Source organism: Nyctereutes procyonoides, unplaced genomic scaffold, assembly GCF_905146905.1.
Source record: "Nyctereutes procyonoides isolate TBG_1078 unplaced genomic scaffold, NYPRO_anot_genome, whole genome shotgun sequence".
Taxonomy (NCBI): Eukaryota; Metazoa; Chordata; class Mammalia; order Carnivora; family Canidae; genus Nyctereutes; species Nyctereutes procyonoides.
Genome location: NW_026575025.1, coordinates 5,745,508 through 5,767,719, shown reverse-complemented (window position 1 = coordinate 5,767,719; position 22,212 = coordinate 5,745,508). Strand labels below are relative to the sequence as shown.

At 66.3% G+C, this 22,212-nt stretch overlaps 3 protein-coding genes across 5 annotated transcripts; 2 read left to right on the top strand and 1 right to left on the bottom strand.

Annotated features, from left to right (window-relative positions):
- Positions 1–348: 348 nt before the first annotated feature.
- On the top strand, positions 349–15,980 carry TRPM5 (transient receptor potential cation channel subfamily M member 5). The gene is given in 25 exon segments (XM_055314301.1): positions 349–379; positions 639–765; positions 1,273–1,453; positions 2,080–2,246; positions 3,142–3,325; positions 4,407–4,471; positions 4,637–4,828; positions 5,197–5,299; positions 6,841–6,959; positions 7,265–7,522; positions 7,524–7,799; positions 7,881–8,004; positions 8,267–8,412; positions 8,658–8,770; positions 8,986–9,078; positions 9,173–9,431; positions 9,866–9,984; positions 10,178–10,310; positions 10,430–10,604; positions 12,948–13,101; positions 13,565–13,746; positions 14,038–14,170; positions 14,793–14,865; positions 15,149–15,203; positions 15,490–15,980. Coding segments are annotated over 24 exon segments (3,528 nt in total). The 5' UTR covers positions 349–379; positions 639–648; the 3' UTR covers positions 15,597–15,980.
- Positions 15,981–16,710: 730 nt separating this feature from the next.
- TSSC4 (tumor suppressing subtransferable candidate 4) lies at positions 16,711–19,292 on the bottom strand. 3 transcript variants are annotated; one of them, XM_055314292.1, is made up of 3 exons: positions 19,158–19,292; positions 18,093–18,196; positions 16,711–17,826 (listed from the first exon to the last, which is right to left on the bottom strand). In XM_055314292.1, exon 3 carries the CDS (start codon positions 17,784–17,786, stop codon positions 16,947–16,949), a length of 840 nt encoding a protein of 279 aa, XP_055170267.1. In that variant the 5' UTR covers positions 17,787–17,826; positions 18,093–18,196; positions 19,158–19,292; the 3' UTR covers positions 16,711–16,946. The 3 variants fall into 3 exon arrangements, with proteins under 3 accessions (XP_055170267.1, XP_055170250.1, XP_055170258.1); XM_055314275.1 differs by having other exon boundaries at positions 16,711–17,932; positions 19,158–19,286; XM_055314283.1 differs by having other exon boundaries at positions 16,711–17,932; positions 19,063–19,197.
- Positions 19,293–19,773: 481 nt separating this feature from the next.
- LOC129503165 (basic proline-rich protein-like) lies at positions 19,774–21,831 on the top strand. Its single transcript, XM_055315137.1, has one exon. The coding sequence runs from the start codon at positions 19,774–19,776 to the stop codon at positions 21,829–21,831; it is 2,058 nt and encodes a 685-aa protein (XP_055171112.1).
- The last annotated feature ends 381 nt before the right edge of the window (positions 21,832–22,212 follow it).

Sequence of the window (22,212 nt, the reverse complement as noted above, 5' to 3'; positions counted from 1 at the left end):
GGGCACCGAACCTGGCAGCCGGCCAGGGAGGGGCAGTAAACTTTGATGGGAAGAGCCTGTGTGGGATGCCTCCCCCTACCCCAGGCCTCCTGGCAAGGGGGGCTTGTCTGTCTCCCCCATACCCATGCAATCTTCCCCAGGTCCCCACAGTCCCCTGCACCTAAGCTGTGTGCACCTGCCCGACCGTCTCACCTGCCAGTCCCCTCTCTGCCCAGGCACACCCGGGATGCCCATCCCCACCCTGGGCCAGTGGGCGTGTGGGGCAGGGGGGCTGCATGTCTGGAAGCCCATGAGACTTTCTGGCTCTCTAGGACATCCCCCACCAAAGCCCCTGCAGGAGTGGTGACGGGAGTGGCCGGCTTGAGGTGCCCAGGGCGGGGTGAGTAGCGGGACCCGGAGGGAGCCAGGTAGAGGGGCCGGGATGCACCCACCTGGGGAGGGGAGGTGAAGGAGCCTCCTGCACCTGCAGCCAGCTGCTGAAGGGGGCTGTGTGGACGTGGCTCAGGCAGGGCTAGCTGCTGGGGTGGACACTGGGCAGACCCCGCATCAGTGCCCCCCAATCCCCACCAGTGTGGCAGCAGAGGGAGCTCCCTCGGGAAGGCAGCCCTGGCCTCAGCACGTGGGCTCTGTCCCTGCAGAAAGGTCCTCATGCAGGATGCTGGGGGCACCTGTCCTGGCAGCCCCACGGCTGCTGCGCTGGGGTCGGGGCCCGGCCTGTGCCGGGGCGAGATCGAGTTTGGAGGGTCTGGGAAGAAGCGCGGCAAGGTAAGAGGCTGCCCTCCCCGCGCCCCCTGCCCCTTGGCCACAACTGAGGGCTCACTGCAACTCCTGTGCTCGCTTCCTGCCTCCCCTAACCCTGCGCACCCCCACCCGGTGTCTGCTCACTCTGGGGGGGCATGTTCAGAGCCCCCAGGCTGGCAGAAATTCGGAGCTGAGAGTGTCCTCTGCCCCCACAGGGCACATCCAGGACCCCTCCTCTGTCCACCCCTAACACCCCATGGAAAGGGAAGCAAGGTGCAGACACGAGTCAGGGCCGCCCGGGTCACAGGGCAGGTCAAGGCAGGACCCATCTGAGCCCTGGCATCCTGCTGCCACCTGCCCCTAGAAAGGGTTCAGCTTCTTTCCTAATGGTGGCAGCCCCCCACCCCGCGCCCAGGGCCCCCCAGTGCCCCATGCCTGACACGCCCCACCTTGCACCCTGAGGCCACTGCCCCCCATGCCCAGCGTCCCCCCACCCTGTACCCTGAGGTCACAGACCGTCCTACCCTGCAGTTTGTGAAGGTGCCCAGCAACGTGGCCCCCTCCGTGCTCTTTGACCTCCTCCTGGCTGAGTGGCACCTGCCAACTCCCAACCTGGTGGTGTCCCTGGTGGGTGAGGAGCGGTCGTTTGCCATGAAGTCCTGGCTGCGGGACGTGCTGCGCAAGGGGCTCGTGAAGGCGGCTCAGAGCACAGGTGAGGCCCCACCGGGGCCCCAGGACCCTGCCATGCCCCTTGGGTAGTGGAGCACCCACCCGCTGACCCTGGAGCTCCCTGCAGTGGGAGCAGCTCCTAGGGAGGCGGTGGGGGGGGGGCTGAGGTCCCCCAGGAGGTGCGGGCTCACCCCACTGGCCTCGGCCAGACACCCCTGGGGGTGGCGGCTCTGTCTGCACCCGTGACTGCAGTGGCCCCGTTGTCCTCTCCGCCTCCCTCCGGGCAGCATCTGGCGGGACGGTCCTGGGGTCAGAACCTGAGCACCGGGCTTGTGTTGGGGCGGCCGAGCCAGCAGGAAGGCCAGGGCGGGACGTGGGGTTTCCCAGCCCCCTCACTGCAGCGGTGATCGTTGGACAGCAAAGGAAAAGCTGACATACCCCACAGGCTGAGGGCCTCATGATTGGGAGAAACCCTCCCAGGCTCTGGTCCAGCTCGGACCACGGGACAGAGCAGTGGCTCACTGTCCAGGGTGGCCCCCGGGGCCCACTCCCAGCTGACACCCACAGGCCCGAGAGGTGCTGCGGCTCCACGGGCCTGGGGCCCCGGGCCTGCCAGCTGGGGGGAGCGGGACCTCGGGGCCCTCAGGCACACAGAGCTCCCTGCCGCAGGGGCCTGGATCCTGACCAGCGGGCTCCGCGTGGGCCTCGCCCGCTACATTGGACAGGCGGTGCGCGACCACTCTCTGGCCAGCACGTCCACCAGAGCCCGAGTGGTGGCCATTGGCCTTGCCTCGCTGGGCCGCGTCCTGCACCGCCAGCTTCTAGACAATGCCCGGGTGAGCATCTGGGGCGAGGTGGACCCAGGAAACAGGGAGGTGCTCACGGTCCCCAAGTGTCACCCACCCCAGGATGGGAGGGAGGTTCCCCTGGGAAGCCACATACTCCTGGGGAGCAGCCTTGAAGGCTGACTGCAGCCCCCCACTGCTCCCTGCTGTATATTTCGCAAACAGATCCTGGGGGCCGTCAAGTACCAGGCCTGTGGGGGACAGAGCAGCCCCTGCCCTGGGGGCTCATGGGCCGGGGAGGGAGGCGGGCACCCTGAAGGGTTGGGATACTGAGGTGAAGCTGTGGGAGGGGAGCAGGGCGAGGGAAGAGGGAGTGGAGGGAGCAGGGGGAGGGGAAGGAGGGAGGGGAGGGGAGAGGAAGGGGGAGGGACCGAAGGGACAGAGGGCGGAGGAAGAAGAAAAGGAAGCAGGAGGGAGGAGGGAAGGAAAGCCTAGGAGGGGAGAAAGAGGAAGTGAGAGGGGAGGAGGAGGAAGGGGAAAGCAGAGGAGGAGGGAGGAGGGGCAGGCCTGCAGGCGGCCAGCAGGTGGCAGCAGTGCCCAGGGTCCAGTGGGGGGGTCAGTGGGTCTGGGCACAGAGCAAGGCCCTGCCCAGGACAGGTGCCGGGCATCCCCAGAGGCCTGACCCCCCCCCCCCCGCCCCAGTGGCCACCACTCCCACTCCAGGGTCTGTCTGAGGCGGGGTGGTGAGCGAGGGGAGCTTCTTCTACCCGCTCTATCCTGAGGACCCCTCCCCCCCGGCCCCCCAGTCCCTGGGCCCCAGGCACAGCTGCAACCCTCCCTCTCCCCCTCCCTCTTCCTGGGCTGGGGTGGGAACAGGCCTGGCAGGAGGAGGGAGGAAGCCTGGCCCAGGCCTCACGCTGTGTGTTTGGGGTTGGGGGTTGTCCAGGAGCACAGCCCTGTCCACTACCCGGCGGACGAAGGCGGCAGCCAGGGCCCCCTCTGCTCCCTGGACAACAACCAGGCCCACTTCATCCTGGTGGAGCCTGGGCCCCCCGAGGAGGGGGACGGGCTGACCAAGCTGCGGCTGAGGCTGGAGAAGCACATCTCGGAGCAGAGAACCGGCTACGGGGGTGAGGCTTGCCCCAGGGAGGGGGCAGGGGTGTGGGGGGGGGGCAGGACCTCCAGGTGGGCAGAGGAGGGCCCTTGAGGCTGAAGGCACAGCACTGCCGGGTGCGGAGGCCGGGATGCTAAGGCCGTCAGGGCTGGGCAGCTGCCAGCGGGTTGGTGGGGACACAGCCACATGGGAGAGTATCACAGGTGTGTTTGCACAGGGACCCCCCTGCCCAGAGGCTCTTTCTGTGGGCTCAGGGCTTTGGAGAGAACATTGATTTGCAAGTTTTGAGAGGCTCATTTCCCAATACCGGCCACGAGGTACGCTGCCACCAGAGGGCAGTGTTACCTGAGGAATAGGCGCCACTGCTGCCAGGGGTGGGTTTGAAATCCAGATTTATTAAGAAATACCTGGTGTGAAACAAAAATTTATACACAAAACATATAATTGCTTATGATATTTATGAGCAATATAAAATATTTACTGAGTGTTCTTTTAAAATGAAAACACAACCAAAGCCATGTTTAAGCCACGTAGGTGGCGCGGGGCTCTGGGCTGCTGGAGCCTGGAGGGCCCCCACACCCCGACGTGTCCTTCAGATTCAATCAGGACGAGAACCAGAGGGGACCAGCCAGGGGCCTGGTGGTCCTGGCCTCCCCAGCACCAGCCAGTTTCTCATTCGGAAGTCTCATTTCTGATTTATGGTTGGGGGATGAAACCGGCCAAGGCCCCTCCTTTACCTCCTTGGTTTGCCTCTGTGGGCCTCGGATGGTCTGCAGTGCGGCCAGTAGAGCTTCCTGACGTGAGGGGATAGATGCGGGGGAACTAAATGTGGCTGGTGTGGCCGAGGAGTTTAAGTAGCCGTGAGTGGCCGTCCTGGACAGCGGGGGTGGAACGGTGCCCTTGTCCCAAGGGGGAAGGGGCATGTGTATGCGATATGCACCTGGAGCGCACACGTCACTAGCAAAAGCCCCTGGGCCGGCATCTGCCCAGAAAATGTGGTGGGTGGATAGTCTGAGGCCTGGGGGGCCCACAGGGAGGAGGCCAGGCTCCCCACTTGCCGGGCACCGGGGCAGACCTCACTGGTGCTCTGTCCACAGGCACCAGCAGCATCGAGATCCCTGTCCTCTGTCTGCTGGTCAATGGTGACCCCAGCACCCTGGAGGTAGGGCAGGGGAAGGGGGGGCCTGGGGGCAGCCCCCAATCTAACTATAGCTGCCTGCAGGGTCCTGCCCGGCCTGGGACGGGGCACCTCTGGCACGTGGGCATGTGGGCTCAGGAGGGCACCCAAGCTGATGTGGGGTCCACTCTCCCCACCGTGCCGCCTCAGAGGATTTCCAGGGCCGTGGATCACGCTGCCCCGTGGCTGATCCTGGCGGGCTCAGGGGGCATCGCGGACGTGCTGGCTGCCCTGATGAACCAGCCACACCTCCTAGTGCCCCAGGTGGCCGAGAAGCAGTTTAAAGAGAAGTTTCCAGGCGAACATTTCTGCTGGGAGGACATCGTGCACTGGACGGAGCTGGTAGGAGCCTCCCAGGGCCTGCAGGGGCCGATGGCCCTCCTCCTGGCCCTGTCCCCTCCTCCCGGGTGGGGCTGGCCCTGGGGGACACCCCTGCAGGTGCCTCTGTGCCCCTGCCCCATGCAGAAGGTGCTAGCTCCTCCCTCTCCCCACAAAGCCTCCCAGCTGGCTCTGCCTCAGGCCCTCGGAGAAAGCCCCCCGGGGGAAAGGGCTGGGGTGGTGCTGCCCGGGTGCGCTGGGCAGTGAGCTGGCACACTTGCCAGGACCCGCCTCACACGCCATGTGCCCAGCTCGTGCCTCCCTCCATGTGGGGCTCGTGGCCTGTCCCCTGCCCCCAGGGCCACCTCAGGGCCTTTGTCCTGGTGTCCCAGCTGCAGAACATCACCGCCCACCCGCACCTGCTCACCGTGCATGACTTTGAGCAGGAGGGCTCCGAGGAGCTGGACACGGTCATCCTGAAGGCGCTGGTGAAAGGTGAGGGCCTGGGTGGAGGTGGGGTGGCCAGCCGCCGCTCCCCATGGCCCTGGGCTCTGTGCCTGGCCTGGGGCTGCTTCCCACACCCTGCCCTGTCATGGATCTCACCCTCCAGGGGCTGGCAGGTGAGGCAGGGCCACTGCCCAGGTGCAATGTCAGCAGCTGGGACCCCTGGCTCGGTGTCCCTCTACTAAGTTTGCACTCGCACGTGTGTGTGTGCATGAGTGCCAGGCCTATATGCATGTGTGTCTGTACATGCACCTGTGTGAGTGCCTGTGCCTACCTATAGGCATGCATGTGTGGACGTACATGCACCTATGTAAGTGCCTGTGCCTATATGCGTGTATATGTGCACCTGTGAGTGCCTGTGCCTATGTGTGTGCTCGTGTGCGTGCGCCTGTGTGAATGCCTGTGTCTATATGTGTGTGCATGTGCATGAGCCTGTGTGATTGCCTCTATGTATGTGCGTGAGTGCCTGTGCGTGTGTGTGCATGTGCGTGCGCATGTGTGAATGCCTGTCTATATGTGTATGCATGTGCACCTGTGAGTGCCTGTGCCTGTATGTGTGCACGTGTGTGTGCGTGTACCCATGTAAGTGCCCATGCCTATACGTGTGCGCGTGCTCGTGTGCGTGCGCCTGTGTGAATGCCTGTGTCTATATGCATGTGCCTGTGTATGTGTGTGCCTGTGTGCAAAGCTCAGCACTTGCTTTTCCAGCCACACGCATAACTAGAATGACATATAGAGATGACATGCAAATCCGTAAAGGGTCCTGTGTTGGCAGGTTTTACCGTAATTTAAGAAACTATTTCGAGTGTTCAATCCGGTGGCTTTTAATCCATTTGCGAGTTGTCAGCCACCCCACTGTCTAATCCGGATGGTGTTCATGGCCCCGGACAAAGGCAGCACCCCTCAGGCACCCTGGCATCCACCGACTTGCCTCTGGACAGAAGGATGTGCCCGCATGGGGTCGGTCCTTCCATCACTGGGCAACAACTCGCGTCCATCGGCTCCTTCCTCCCAGCCCGGTGTTTCTGAGGATCGCGCACACTGCAGCACCTGTGGGTGCCTCGTTGCTTTTTAAGGCTGAGGGATGCTCCACGCCAGGACCCGCATTTGTCTCTGTGCTCCTCTCTCGACCACGTGGGCTGTCCTTCTGTCCAGCTGTCACTCGATACCTTTTGCTATTGTGCCAAGGGACTGACTTTGGGGGAGCCAGACAGACCCAGGCCCAGAGAGGCAGTTTGGGGCCGGGCCGCCCTGGTGGGAGGGGAAGCTCATCCAGACAGACTGACTGTCCATTCACTCCTGCTCTGCTCACCTGTCCCATCGGGGTCTCGGGGGCTGGCGCTCCTGCCAGGGTCCCCAGCACCGGCTCCTGGGAGTCTTGTGACGTCATGAGCCCCTCACTATTGTCCAGGGGGTGTGAAGCCGGCTGCCGTCCCCCAGCCAGGAGGACCGCCGCCTGTCCCATCGGGCCCCGTGCCCACTGGTCCTGACAGCCCCAGGTTCACCCCTCACCTCCCGCCCACTCTGTGCAGCCTGCAAGAGCCACAGCCAGGAGGCACAAGACTACCTGGATGAGCTCAAGCTGGCCGTGGCCTGGGACCGCGTGGACATCGCCAAGAGCGAGATCTTCAACGGGGACGTGGAGTGGAAGGTGCCCACCTGCCGGGCAGCTCATGCCTCCAGGCCTCGCTTCTCGCTGACTCAGGGCGAGGACCGCACTGAGGGCCACTGGTGGGCCCTTCCCCGCTCGCTGAGTGGGTGACAGGGAGCCCAAGGCACCTGCTGGGGGCTCCTCACTCAGGCCTCCAGGGGAGGATGGGCCTTCCCAGTGCCCAGGGCCTTGTGGCCGCTCAGAGGGACAGGCTGGGGCACAGGAGCTGGGGGGGCTCCCTGAGCACTGGCTCCTGCTCACTCTGCCCGTCTCCCCCACCTGGGCATGTCCCGTGGCGGCCCAAGTCCTGTGACCTGGAGGAGGTGATGATGGACGCACTGGTGAGCGACAAGCCGGAGTTTGTGCGGCTCTTCGTGGACAACGGCGCTGACGTGGGGGACTTCCTGACGTACGGGCGACTGCAGCAGCTCTATCGCGCCGCGCCCCCCAAGAGCCTGCTCTTCGACCTGCTGCAGCGCAAGCACGAGGAGGGCCGCCTGACGCTGGCCGGCCTGGGCACCCCGCAGGCCCGAGAGCCGCCCGTGGGCCTGCCCGCCTTCTCCCTCCCTGCACGAGGTCTCACGCCTGCTCAAGGACTTCCTGCACGACGCCTGTCGCGGGCTCTACCAGGAGGTGAGCGTCCACTGGCGGGGAGGGGCGCGGCCGGGCCACCAGGAGACTGACGGCCCTGTCCTCCAGGAGCGGGGACCAGCCAGGCGGCCCGAGGGCCGGAAGTGGCCGCTGGATCTGAGCCGAAAGAGTGAGAACCCCTGGCGGGACCTGTTCCTCTGGGCCGTGCTGCAGAACCGCCACGAGATGGCCACCTACTTCTGGGCCATGGTGCGTTGGCCCCGGACTCCTGGGGGACCGGGCGGGGGGTTGGGGGGAAGGCAGGTGGCCTCCTCAGACCCTGCCTCCTAGGGCCAGGAGGGGGTGGCCGCCGCTCTGGCCGCCTGCAAGATCCTCAGAGAGATGTCGCACCTGGAGACGGGGGCCGAGGTGACCCGCACCGTGAGCGAGGCCAAGTATGAGCAGCTGGCCCTGGGTGAGCCACTGGCCTGGCCCTCAGCCCACCAGACGCCCCTGTGGGTCTGTGGCTCCTCCTAGTGGGGAGGCGGACCCTAAAATTCCAGCATCGGACAGACGGGTAACTCTGACGTGGCCTTGGGCACACACCGGGTCCTGCAGCCGGTCGGGCATTTGGGGTGATTGGCAGGGGAAGGAAGGGCCCCAGCAGGTCAGGCGGGGAGGCGGGTGCAGCCTGGGGCTGCGGCAGTGTGGGTGCCAGCGGCCGGTGCCCGGGCCAGGCCTCTTCTCCGAGTGCTACAGCAACAGCGAGGACCGCGCGTTCGCCCTGCTGGTGCGCAGGAACCGCTGCTGGAGCAGGACCACCTGCCTGCACTTGGCCACCGAGGCCGACACCAAGGCCTTCTTTGCCCACGACGGGGTGCAGGTGAGCATCTGGCTTCGGGGAGGGCAGATAGGAGGCGCCCGGTCATGCGGGGCAGGGGGCGTGGTGCGGGGGGCTCTACTCCTGGGAGGCGCCAGCCTGGCTTCCTTCTCCTTGCCCCTGGCCAGCCCCCCGTCTGCCTCCGGCTTCAGCACGGCCCTCCTGCGCCCCCAAACCCAGCCTCTCCCTGTAAAGGGGTCTTCCCCGCTGGGATGCCTAGGAGGCCAGTGGCTGTGCCTCTGCTTCAGGCTTTCCTGACCAAGATCTGGTGGGGGGACATGGCGTCGGGGACGCCCATCCTGCGGCTGCTGTGTGCCTTCCTCTGCCCGGCCCTCATCTACACCAACCTCATCACCTTCAGGTCTGTTGGGCGCAGGAGGCTGCCGGCTTGCCAGCCGCGGGGGGGCCCTGGGCTTCGCAGTGCCGGCGGTGGCGTGTGTCCATGGCTCCCACATCCAGCATCTGTGCGGGCCCCGCTCAGCATGCCCAGCGCTTCCTTGGGTGGCTGGTGCTTGGGGCCCCGCAGGCACTTCCAGCGCCCTTCCCGCGGGTGCCGAGGGTCCCCTGTGCTTGCAGTGAGGAGACTCCGCCGCGGACGGGCCCCCGAGACCTTCAAGAGCTGGACAGCCTGGACTCAGAGAAGAGCCTGCTCTGCGGCCCGGGCAGCCGGTGAGGCCGTGGGGCAGGCAGGACGGGGGCCGCACCTGCTCCGGGGGGACCCCTGCCCCGCTTCACTGTCGGCTGTGCTGTCCTTGTGCTGCAGGCCGGAGGACTTGGTGGAGGCACCAGGGGCCAAGAGTGACCAAGGGCCTCGTGCTGCCTTCCTGCTCACGCGCTGGCGGATGTTCTGGGGCGCGCCCGTGACCGTGTTCCTGGGGAACGTGGTCATGTACTTTGCGTTCCTCTTCCTGTTCACCTACGTCCTGCTGGTGGACTTCAGGCCGCCTCCTCAGGGGCCGTCTGGGCCCGAGGTCACCCTCTACTTCTGGGTCTTTACACTGGTGTTGGAAGAGATCCGGCAGGTCAGTGGAGGGCCCAGCCCAAGGAGCCCTAATCTCAGCTGAAGGCTGAGCCCTGATCCCCGCTCCAGGCTGAGCCCTGATCTCAGCTGAAGGCTGAGCCCTGATCCCCGCTCCAGGCTGAGCCCTGATCTCAGCTGAAGGCTGAGCCCTGATCCCAGCTCCAGGCTGAGCCATTATCTCAGCTGAAGGCTGAGCCCTGATCCCCGCTCCAGGCTGAGCCCTGATCTCAGCTGAAGGCTGAGCCCTGATCCCAGCTCCAGGCTGAGCCATTATCTCAGCTGAAGGCTGAGCCCTGATCCCTGCTCCAGGCTGAGCCTGATCCCAGCTCTGGGCTGAGCCATGATCCCCACCGACCCCAGCCTGGGTTGGGCTGGGCTGGGCAGGGCAGGGCTGTCTCCCATGAGCCGTCAACGGACTGCCTGCCCCTCTGCCAGGGATTCTTCACAAATGAGGATACACATCTGGTGAAGAAGTTCACACTCTATGTGGAGGATAACTGGAACAAGTGTGACATGGTGGCCATCTTCCTGTTCATTGTCGGTGTCACCTGCAGGTCTGTGGGGCCCAGAGGCCTGACGGGGGACACCTCAGTTGGGCTAGTGGGCCGGGCCACCTGCATATGAAGCCGCAGAAGGCCTCAGAAATCCCAGCTCGTCTGGCCCCCATGCTGTGTGTCCTCACACAGGAGGAAGCTCCTTCTCGTCTGTGGGCACTAGCAGCCCATCCAACCCACCACCCTCCCCCAGGATGGTGCCCTCGGTGTTTGAGGCGGGTCGCACAGTGCTCGCTGTTGACTTCATGGTGTTCACGCTCCGACTCATCCACATCTTTGCCATCCACAAGCAGCTGGGCCCCAAGATCATCATCGTGGAGCGCATGGTGAGCCCCTGCCGCACCTAGCCTGCCCTGGCCCCCGGCGGCTGGCGAGATGGCGCCCCCCAGCCCGATGACCACTGACACTCTCCTCTCTTCCCCTCCCCTCCCCCTGCCCCCGGGAGATGAAGGACGTCTTTTTCTTCCTCTTCTTCCTGAGCGTGTGGCTTGTGGCCTACGGTGTGACCACACAGGCCCTGCTGCACCCCCACGACGGCCGCCTGGAGTGGGTCTTCCGCCGCGTGCTCTACCGGCCCTACCTGCAGATCTTTGGGCAAATCCCACTGGACGAGATCGATGGTCAGCACACGGCCCCGGGGAGGGGCAGTGCCTCTGAGGCTGCTGGGAGTGGGACCTGAACTTCAGGGTGCAGCCAGATGGGGTCCAGTTTAGTCTCCTTTTAGAACACCCAGACATGGGGCCCTTGAGAGGGGCCTTTTGGGGCCACGTGAGGCCCCAGCCAGGAGCTAGCCGAGATGGGGGTCTCTGCGGCCAGCCCCCAGGCCCCACAGCCCAGGGGCAGCTCTAGGCTGATCTTTGTTGGTCACAGGGCCCCCAAACTTTGGGCCCCAGGAGAGAAACTGAGGTGTGAGGAGACTGCAAAGCAGGCAGGGGCCAGCCTCTGCTTTGGGATGGTCTGGACCAGGGGCTGCCCTGGTCCACCCCTCCCCGTCACGAGGCCAGCCCCACACCCCAGAGCCTCTGCCCTCCTGGAGGACCTGCAATGACAGCAGGCCCCCATCACCCACCCACCTGCCAGAGGCTCCGCATCAGGCCCTGTGCCCCCCGAGGCCAGGCCCCTGTGCTGTGAGGCCGTTGCTGACAATACCCTTGCTGCTCCTGGGGACACAGCCAAGTGTGTGCCTTACCTACTGTGTGTGTGGCCTACCAGAGGGTGCAGGTATCTCCAAGGCGGCGCTCATGTGGGCTGAGGCCAGTGGAGGTTCCAAGAATTTTCCAGGACCGTGGGTACAGTGGGGGTAGAGCTGCTCTGCCGCGGGGGGCCGGGTGGTGACAGGAGCAGGGAGCCCCAGCATGGGGGACGGGGACACCTGAGCAGACCCCGGGGATGGCTAGGATGCTGTGAGGAGGAGGGGGAGAGGGAACCAGTCCCTTGGGGAAGGTGAGGCAGCACCAGGGGCCCAGGGTGGCCAGGGGCCCAGGGTGGGGGGCGTTCACGGAGGCTGGTGCAGGGCTGGGCTACCCGGGGCCCCAGGGCAATCACAGGCGCACCATGTCTAAGGCCCGACCCCGACCACCACAAAGCTAATGAGGTGAGGTCAGTGTTCCCGCCACACACGGTAAGAGTGACACAAACAGGCCGCCGGGATGGGGAGCGGTGCTGCCGTGGAAGTCAGCTCACGAGAGTGCTCTGGAGGCCCACTTCCTTGGTCTGTTTGTGTAGCCCGTCCCCTCGCCCTGTGACTCCTGGGTGTCTGCTCACCCCCATGTTCCAGGCCTAGTTTCAGCAGAACCTGCCTCCCTCCCTGTACGGCCCCTGCCCACTCTGTCCTGCAGGGCCCTCGGGAGGCAGGGGGTGCCGGGGTCACTTGGAGGGCCACATTTCCGGCTGGCCAGCCCCAGCCGCATGACAGTGTGCAGTGGGGTCACAGCCCCTGCTCCCCAAGAGGCTGGGGCCACGCAGGGAGGGCAGAGTGCTGTAGTACCATGGCCGTGACCAGGGCCAGCTCCCTGAGGGTCCTGTGCAGCCCCCTTCCGCTCCTGGGCTGGGCTTCCTGTCTGCTCGGGCCTCTGGGGAACTCCACCCCCCGGGTGATGTGCAGCCTGTCGGTCTGGGGCCCAGAGCACCACCCTGCCCTCCCCATCCCTGTGTGCCAGGCTTCAGACCTGGGGACAATTTAATCTCCAGCCTGGTGGCCCGTCTGAGAGTCACGGGGTCTCGTGGCTTTGGAGTCTGGGTGCTGGGGAGAGAGGGTCGTTGAGTCAGGCTGGTGACAGGCTGCAGCTGTGATCCTCAGCACCCTCCCCCGCCGCCCCCACGGGCATGCCTGCCCAGCACACGGAGCTCAGCCTGTTCCCAGATCGGGCAATCCTTCCACTGCCCAGAGCATGTTCTTCGAGCTGGCCCAGGGCACTCTGTGTCCACAGTGTCTGCAGCAATCAGTTAAGGGTGGTGAGGCCACATGAACTTTGGAGATGGTGTAGACTTGCCCCTACCCTCCAGCTGGGTGCCATGTGACAGGCCTTAGTTCCCTGAAGGCCCTGACAAGTCCTGCGGGGGACGAGGTCACCGTCACCCCTTGCTTTGGCCAGCTCTCTCCACACCACAACCTTCGGTGGTGGTGGGGAATCCATACAACTACCAGCAGAAACTGGGGGGCACAGAGGAGGACCCAGATGCCTTGGCTCTGCCTCCAGAACCTGTGGCCCTAGGTGAGACTGTGGTCAGGAGGAGGAGAACATGGGACCAGTGCCCACAGGCTGACCATAGGCCTCATGTGCTAGGACTGGGGTGTCCTAAGACAGGAACTTTCAGTGCTAAGCCAACTAATCCCCAGCCAGCCAGGACAGGTGGGCCATGCAGCCAGTGCCCTCAGAGCCTGGATGGCCTCAACCCTAGGACCAAGCTCTCAAGATCTGACAGTGTCATATAAGGTGTCCCCCCAATGCCACTTGTTTCAGAATCCCGTGTGAACTGCTCCCTGCACCCCCGACTGCACGAGGGCTCCCCATCCTGCCCTAACCTCTACGCCAACTGGCTGGTCATCCTCCTGCTGGTCACCTTCCTGCTGGTCACCAACGTGCTGCTCATGAACCTGCTGATTGCCATGTTCAGGTGGCCCAAGCCCTGTTCTCCCTCTACTTGTGGGTGGTCCCGGTGGCCCCTGTGCCCCAACCCTCCAGACCCGGGGCTGCAAGTGCCTCTCTGCCCCCAAGGGTCTGGGGCTTATGTGGGGAGAGGCCTGGAGGTAGGGTGTCATCCCAAACTGGCAGAGCTGGAGGAGGGTGATGCAGTGAAGGACAGGTGTGGGGAAGGGTTGCAGTGGGGGCCGGCTGCCAGGGCAGGTTTGCACTGGGAAGCCTGGGCTGTCCGGGAGAGCGGAGGGCAGAGTGAACCCCATTCTATACACAGCCCGCAAGCGAGATGAGCGGCTAGAGGCAATCACAGGAGAAGAGGGTGGGAGCTCTGTCCACGAGGACCCCACAGCCCCAGGAGCAGTCTGAGGCCGCAGAGGGAACAGGATGGGAGCACATGGGGTGCTTGTGTGTTCACCGCTGCCCACATGCCTGCCCCACAGCTACACATTCCAGGTCGTGCAGGGCAACGCCGACACGTTCTGGAAGTTCCAGCGCTACCACCTCATCGTGGAGTACCACGAGCGCCCCGCCCTGGCGCCACCCTTCATCCTCCTCAGCCACCTGAGCCTGGTGATCAAGAGGGTCTTCCAGAAGGGGGCTGAGCAGAAGCGGGTGCACCTGGGTGAGGACACAGGGCAGGCCGTGTGCAGGGGGATGGGCGAGGTGCCAAGTGGGCAGAGGCCCGGGTCCCCTCCTCAGCCCCCAAGGCCCAGAGCAGCTGACACGGGCTGCACCCCCTGCCCTCCCTCCACCTCATCCCCAGGGCCTGTGCACAGTAACCGGTAGGGCCGGGGGCGGGCCTCGCTGGTGCCAGGGCTCCTGGGGCCGGATACCCGCTGGGCACAGCCTGGGCTCCCCTGGCCCTGGGGCCCACCTGGCTCCAGCCAAGCCTGTGGCTACCCCGGCTTCCCAGAGAGAGACTTGCCGGAGCCCCTGGACCAGAAGATGGTCACCTGGGAGGCGGTCCAGAAAGAGAACTACCTGAGCAAGCTGGAGAAGCAGAGAAAGGACAGCAAGGAGGAGGTGCTGCGAAAAACAGCCCACAGGTACACAGGGGCTTTACGGGCGCCCCGGAGCCCCCCACCCCCTGGCCTGGAGACCAGGGACTGCATCCCCCACCCCACAGGCCACCAAGAGGGGCTGGCAAGGAGGGCAGGTGAGGTGCCTGCTGAAGGAGGGCCAGACCCCGAGTGGGGCACCTGAGGTTGTGAGAGCCCCTCCGAGACCCCTGCCATCATCACTGCTGGGCAGCGGGCGGCTTAAAGCTGGCGTGGCCCTCCCTGCCAGTCACAGGTCCGAGTGGGGGTGGCCGAAGCTGAGAGGGGCAGGGGGGCCCCTCCTTGCTCTGCGGCCTCCTGAACAAATTCCCCCCGCCCCTGCCCCTGGGTCCCCCTAAAACGGTCTGTGCCCACTGTCCCATCAGGCCTGCGGTTCCTGCCTGCCCTCATCCCCTGCCCTCACTGGCAACCCCTTAGCCCATCAAACTCTCAGGGAGGGCAGAAAGGCTCTGTACCCTGATCTGGGGATGACGGGCAAGGGCAGACCACTCCATGCAGAGAGGCCTCGGTGACCCCAAACCCACTCAAAGGGTCTGGGTGACCAGGGAAAGGGAGGATGGAGAGATTGCCCAAATGGAGAGCACCCCATGCCAACCAGCTTCTGCTACAGGGTGGACTCTGTAGCCCAGTACCTCGGGGGCCTGAGAGAGCAAGAAAAGCGCATCAAGCGTTTGGAGTCACAGGTAAGCAGGCCAACCTCATGCTCCTCTCACCTGGGGCCCTCACCCATAGCCCTGCACCCCAACATCCAAACTAACGGGCCCACAGCCAGGCTTGGACTCAGCAGGCAGTGTAGGGAGAGGCCCTGGGGGGTGCAGGAGCTGTACCTGCCCCCGTAAGTGATCCCTCACTGTCCACACCTGCAGCCTTGCTCTCACGCCCATTCCCTCGAGTACAGACCCCAAAGAGGAGGGTCATGGGCTAGCAGGGGCCCCGGGGATTCCCTGGATGCTCTCCCTCCTCTAGATCAACTACTGTACAGTGCTCCTGTCCTCCATGGCCCCGAGCAGCACCTCCTGGAGTAAGTGTGTGTCCGGAGAAGACAGGGCTGCGGGAGGGGCACAGGCTTGCCTGGGGGCAGGCAGAAGGCTGTTAAGCTCTGCTGTGTCATCTGCCTTTCTGTTCCGCAAGGGGACTGGCCCAGGCCTCTCATGGCCCTTGGTGGGAGGTGGTCTTTAGGGTGGGGCAGGTGCCCTCTGCCAAAGCCCACCACCTCAGCCAGGCGTGACGCCATGGCCACTCAGACTCCCTTCCCTGGGCCTACCCCCCTGGACACCCAGCAGCTAGGGGTCCTTCTTCCTCACCAGACTCCCAGAACTTCAAAGGTGGACACCAGCAGGCCTCTGCTGACCACAGAGGGGGTGCAGACGGCAGGAAGCACCCAGAGGCTGGCCGGCCGCTCTCAGACACCTGAGCTACTTGGACTCCTGGCACACAGGGCCCACCTTTCCCCGAGCCCCAGATCAGGATGGGCAGGCAGGGTCTTGGCCCTTAGCTGGCCATCCCAAGGCCCTATGAACACACCAACCTTCCCCTACCTCTAGTGCAGCCCTCAGTGGGACGTAGCTCTCAGCCTTGTCAAAAGAAACCACCCCTTGCCCTGCCAGGCACCCTCTCCACCTGGAAGCACGGTGGTGTATATGGTAGGCCCTCCCCCAGACTGGTGGAACCTGTGGGCCCTTACCCAAAACTGCCCAGCTCAGGCCAAAGCACCTATCTGGTGGGCAAATTTTGGGGCCTGTACTTGTCTCCTATCAGACTCATGTTGCCTGTTAAAAGACTTTTTTTTTTTTTTTTAAAACACTAGCGGCTATAACTTCTGCCCTTTAGGACCTGGGGTCAGGGGTTTCCTATGCACACTGGTTCCCACCCCTGCACACCCTCAACTGCTCACATGGAAAATGCTGTCCTGAGAAAACCTGCCGTGTGTGTGTGTGTGTTTGTGTGTGTGTGTGTGTTGGGGAGGAGGGTGGGGGCTGGCTCCTGTGCTCGCCCGAGCTACATCCTGGGACAGGATGGCTGATCTCTGCTAGGTCCCGCCACCAGGAGCAGGGGAGACATCTGTGTCTAGTCTGCCTTCCCTGACACCCTCAGGGGTCCATGCGCCCCAACCCAAGGTTGGGCCAGTCACACCAGCAGTGCCCCTGCACACGGCTCAGCTGTTCTGGCGATGTGACCAGGACACTGGTCATCATCACACATGGCCCGGATGAGGAAGGGTCCCTGTCCCCACTCACATTCCGGCCTCCTAGAGACCCATCTCATCACCCTGTTGGGGGCAGAAGCTGGACACCTGGGACTGTGGGGTTGCCCCCTCGAGGGCCTGGGGCCTTCTCCACCTCTTGCTCTGGATCAGGAGAGCTGGAAAGAGGACCTGCTGGTGAACCCAGGCATGCATTTAAAAAGCTTCCATGTCCGCTGGAGATTAAGTTGGAGAGGCTCAAATGAGAGAACCGGGTGTTGGGTGTACAGCATGGTGGACAATGGGCCGAGGTGCAGGATCTACACAAACACACACACACAAAGGCTGAGCAACACCGAAAACCTTTACTGTGGCCCCACAGGCATGTAGTGGGCCAGGGTCTTTGCTGTCCACTGGCAAGCTGTCTGCTTCAGAGACCACTATCCCGAGCCCTAGCCCATGCCGCTGGCTCCCTTTCCAGGGCGGGGGGCCCCAAACTCCACTCCACTCCAAGTGGCCAGTGATCCCGGCTGCCCTCCTCCACCGCATGGTCAGGAAACGCCAGCCAGGCAGTCTCTTCTCTCAGATCTCTGCACCTGGGGCCTCAGGTGTGTTGTTCTTGTTCCGGAAATGGTCCCTGCTCCGCTTCCTGCTACCGTGGAAGCCAACAGTCTCCACCACTGGGGGCCCCGCCGCTGACCTAGCATGGGCAGCCCCCTGTGGCACGTCCACTTCCTGTAGCCCCCCGTGGGGGCTGTTCCCTTCCTCAGCCTCTGGGCTCCCAGGCTCTGCTGCCAGGTGGGCCAGCTCCACAGGGCCCTCACCCCCTGCTGCTCCCAGGTCCCCAGGGGCACCCCTGCCTGGCTCTCCTGCCTTCCTCAGGGCCCTCTTCCTCTCAGGCCTGGCCTCGCCAGCTCGGGCTGGTTTGGTGAAGAGGACTCTTCCCTCCCCACAGCTGGAGGGATCCTGGTTGAAGGACGGCATGTAGTCTCTGGGGCCAGCCAGGCTCTGGGAGCTCAGGAAGGCCAGGGCGGCAGCCTGATTGCTCTGCTCACTGACCTCGGCTACGTTTTCCAGGCTGTACTTGGTCCAGCGCTCAGGGTGGGCCATGTAATCAGGGATGGGGGGCAACTTAGTGGGGGCAGGGCTCTGACTGGCCCTGCCCGGGCCCTCTCCTGGAGGCTGGTGTGAGGATGCCGGTGGCTGCATGAAATCCTCATGGTCACCCAGGTCTTGCCTGGCTGCGCCCTCCAGGCAGTCAAAGATGTTGCGGCTGCGCCAGGAAAAGGTGGAGCTCGTGCCTCTCAGGTGGAAGGGCTGTACTGAGGCTGTGGGGAGGCCTTTCGAAGGCAAAGGGGTCTCATCGGGGTCTGAGTCCCCCTGGGCCTCCCCAGACTGCACCCCCGGGGGCAGAGCTTCCATCTCAGTACTGCCAGGCAAGCTGAAATCGGAGTCCGAGTCACTAAGAGAGACGGTGTCGGAAGGCAGAGCGTCATCCTCTGTTCCTCGCTCGGCTTCCAGGGGCTCTCCTACCCCTACCTCAGACATGTGTCCCAGGGCCACCACACCTAGACCAGAACAGCCCAGTAAGTTTGTTTCTGAAGATTGCACCCATTTAGGACGGGCCCCTCCTAGAAACCCACAGTCCCTAGGCAGGCGGCAGCGCCAAAAGGAAGAGCTATGTCCTAGCAAACAAAGGACAGAGATTCTCCCCCCGCAACGTCTCACCTCCGTTGTCTGATGAACGTCTGTGCGGACACCAGAATTCTGGCGGGTGAAGTCCCGGCAAAGGCGCCTGGTGGCCTCAGTCCCGGCTCCACTTAGCTGCTCCACTGTAGCGGGCAGAAGGTGGGAAGGACAAATCGTCAGGGAGCACCAGGGCAAAGCGGTACCGCGACCCCCAGTGGGACCCCCAGTGGGACCCCCAGCGGGCGGTCCTGGGTTTCCGGGGCCCAGGCCCAGGCAGGCCTGGGCGCAGATCCTTTGGGAAGATCTTCATTCAGCCCTCTTGAGCTAAGTCTAGGGGCCCGCTGGGGGTGGGGGTGGGGGTGGGGGTGGGGTTAGGCAGGCAGCAGCCAGGGCCTGACCCCGGGGCAGCAGCAGGCTCTGCGCTAGGCGACGGCGCTCGACCAGGCGGCGCGTCTACGAACTGCTCAGCGCAGCTGCGCCGCCTGCCCGGGCAAGGCAAGGGCTGCCCCTGCCTGCCGAGACGGCCCAGGGCTCCACGCGGGTCTGCAGCCGGGGCCTCTGCGTCTGACCGTCAGGCCCGCGGGGAAGTGGGGGTCAGTGGCCGCCGGGGCATCCTTGCGGGCGGGGCAAGCCCGCGGCGCCGGCAGCAGCCTCTCCTGGCACGTCCCGAGCCCCGCCTCACCCGTGCACCCGCCCGCCTGCCAGCCCAGGGGGACCGGGCAGGGGGCCAGGCGCGGCCGCCGGCGCCCGGGCACGGCCCCGCGAGGGAAGAGGCCCCGGAGGGCGGGGCGCCACCGCGACCTTGGGGGGCGGCCGGGCCGGCGGGCGCCCCGGGGTCGGGCACAGCGCCCCGCGACAGCGAGCGGCCGCGGCGGCTCCCGGGCTTCTCCGCGGAGGCCGGCAGCTCGGCGGGGGCAGGGCTGGGGCGCGCTCGGCCGCCCGTGGTGGAAGCCGGCGCCGGCTGTCTCCGCCCCGGCGGGGGTCTGGCCGCACGCGGGCCGCGGCTCACCAGGCTCGGGGAGCCACCAAAGACGCGAAACACCTCGGGGATGTGGGGCAAGGAGGCTGCGAAAAGGCGACCTCGCTCCCGCGCCACAAGCCTACCGGCTCAAAGCCGCCGGGCCGCCTCCATCTTTCGCCGCGCTCGGCCTCCTGGGAAACCGAGTCTTCCGCCGGCCCGGCGCCTCGGCGTCCGCACCTGAAGAACTACACCTCCCACAAGGCACCGGGACGCTACTCCCGAGGCCTGTCGGGTCCCGTAGCCCCTGCGCATGCGTCCTCGCTTTTCTCCACCCCCCTCCCCGGAAACGTCGGCTCTCCTTCGCGCAAAGAGCCGGAATTGAGGAGGGAAAGGAGGGAGGAGGAAGAGGCAGCACTGCGACTCCCAGAATGCTCCAGGGTTAACGGCCAGCGCCGCGTTCCCGGGGCCCCAGCGCCGCCTGCTGGAAGTCGCGAGCACAGCGGCCGCCTCAGACCGGAAGTGCATCGTCGCACGCGGCATCCTGGCCGGGTGCTTCCGGTCAGGCCGGAAGTGCGGGCCGCCCCCTCGTGGGTCGTGGGAGGGGGCAGGCGGGCCTGGTGCCGGCTGAGCGCTCGGCTCGCGGTCCCGACGGCCCGGCCTTGCTGCCCACCTGACGGCCGGTCTGGCCGCGTCTCTCGGGGCCGCGGTCCTGGAGTGCTCGGGAAGCCCGGGGACCCCTCGTTTCCGGGGCCGCCCAGCATGGCCTGCGGCAGCACCGGGCAGCTACCTGGGACCCCCCCCAGCCCCGCCTGCAGCTGCAGTGTGCCCCTGTGCGAGGGCGCCCCGGGGACCCGCCCTCCTGGGACCCCCCCAGCCCCGCCTGCAGCTGCAGTGTGCCGCTGTGCGAGGGCGCCCCGGGGACCCGCCCTCCTGGGACCCCCCAGCCCCGCCTGCAGCTGCAGTGTGCCGCTGTGCGAGGGCGCCCCGGGGACCCGCCCTCCTGGGACCCCCCCAGCCCCGCCTGCAGCTGCAGTGTGCCGCTGTGCGAGGGCGCCCCGGGGACCCGCCCTCCTGGGACCCCCCCAGCCCCGCCTGCAGCTGCAGTGTGCCGCTGTGCGAGGGCGCCCCGGGGACCCGCCCTCCTGGGACCCCCCCAGCCCCGCCTGCAGCTGCAGTGTGCCGCTGTGCGAGGGCGCCCCGGGGACCCGCCCTCCTGGGACCCCCCCAGCCCCGCCTGCACCTGCAGTGTGCCCCTGTGCGAGGGCGCCCCGGGGACCCGCCCTCCTGGGACCCCCCCAGCCCCGCCTGCAGCTGCAGTGTGCCGCTGTGCGAGGGCGCCCCGGGGACCCGCCCTCCTGGGACCCCCCCAGCCCCGCCTGCAGCTGCAGTGTGCCCCTGTGCGAGGGCGCCCCGGGGACCCGCCCTCCTGGGACCCCCCCAGCCCCGCCTGCAGCTGCAGTGTGCCGCTGTGCGAGGGCGCCCCGGGGACCCCGCCCTCCTGGGACCCCCCAGCCCCGCCTGCAGCTGCAGTGTGCCGCTGTGCGAGGGCGCCCCGGGGACCCGCCCTCCTGGGGCCCCCCAGCCCCGCCTGCAGCTGCAGTGTGCCGCTGTGCGAGGGCGCCCCGGGGACCCGCCCTCCTGGGACCCCCCCAGCCCCGCCTGCAGCTGCAGTGTGCCGCTGTGCGAGGGCGCCCCGGGGACCCGCCCTCCTGGGACCCCCCCAGCCCCGCCTGCAGCTGCAGTGTGCCGCTGTGCGAGGGCGCCCCGGGGACCCGCCCTCCTGGGGCCCCCCAGCCCCGCCTGCAGCTGCAGTGTGCCGCTGTGCGAGGGCGCCCCGGGGACCCCGCCCTCCTGGGGCCCCCCCAGCCCCGCCTGCAGCTGCAGTGTGCCGCTGTGCGAGGGCGCCCCGGGGACCCCGCCCTCCTGGGACCCCCCCAGCCCCGCCTGCAGCTGCAGTGTGCCGCTGTGCGAGGGCGCCCCGGGGACCCGCCCTCCTGGGACCCCCCAGCCCCGCCTGCAGCTGCAGTGTGCCGCTGTGCGAGGGCGCCCCGGGGACCCCGCCCTCCTGGGGCCCCCCAGCCCCGCCTGCAGCTGCAGTGTGCCCTGTGCGAGGGCGCCCCGGGGACCCGCCCTCCTGGGACCCCCCAGCCCCGCCTGCAGCTGCAGTGTGCCGCTGTGCGAGGGCGCCCCGGGGACCCGCCCTCCTGGGACCCCCCCAGCCCCGCCTGCAGCTGCAGTGTGCCCCTGTGCGAGGGCGCCCCGGGGACCCGCCCTCCTGGGACCCCCCAGCCCCGCCTGCAGCTGCAGTGTGCCGCTGTGCGAGGGCGCCCCGGGGACCCGCCCTCCTGGGGCCCCCCAGCCCCGCCTGCAGCTGCAGTGTGCCGCTGTGCGAGGGCGCCCCGGGGACCCCGCCCTCCTGGGACCCCCCCAGCCCCGCCTGCAGCTGCAGTGTGCCGCTGTGCGAGGGCGCCCGGGGACCCCGCCCTCCTGGGGCCCCCCAGCCCCGCCTGCAGCTGCAGTGTGCCGCTGTGCGAGGGCGCCCCGGGGACCCCGCCCTCCTGGGGCCCCCCAGCCCCGCCTGCAGCTGCAGTGTGCCTCTGTGCGAGGGCGCCCCGGGGACCCCGCCCTCCTGGGGACCCCCAGCCCCTGTCTCCCCAGCACAGACTGGCTGTGCTGTGCCTGCAGGCCAGGATCCCCAGGGTCGTGCAGGGGCAAGTAAGCAGGGCTGCTCCTTGGGCCACTCTGTTCTCCCAGGGACCCACCCTGGCACACAAGGTGGAGGGGTGTGGCAGGAGGGCAGACCTCATTGAGACCTGATGACCCCAAAAGTAGGGCTGGGGCCAGTTTCCAAAACAAGCGCCAAGGGAGGCAGCTGTCAGCCCTCCACATGAATCCCAGCCAGGCCCTCATGGCCTCAAGGGGCCAGTTCAGCATACACCAGGTCAATGCCTGCACTCAGCTCATGGTGACATCACCCAGCACTCCCGAGGGGGTGGGGGTGGGAGGAGGCAGCTGGGCCCCGGTCCAGGACGGGGGTGGGTCGGGTGGACTCCGCACACAGTGGCTGAGACCTTGCTCCCCAGCTTCTCCACGGAACACCTAGAGTCCCTTCAGAGCATGGGAGGGTCAGTGTGCCTGTCCTCTACAGAGAGGGCCCCCAGGATGGAGGGGAGTCTTGCAGGCCCTACGCCACATTGC

Excerpts from the sequence above, each read along its gene's own strand:
- TSSC4 (XM_055314275.1), bottom strand. The coding sequence starts at position 17,912 with ATGTCTGAGGTAGGGGTAGGAGAGCCCCTGGAAGCCGAGCGAGGAACA.
- LOC129503165 (XM_055315137.1), top strand. The coding sequence starts at position 19,774 with ATGGCCTGCGGCAGCACCGGGCAGCTACCTGGGACCCCCCCCAGCCCC.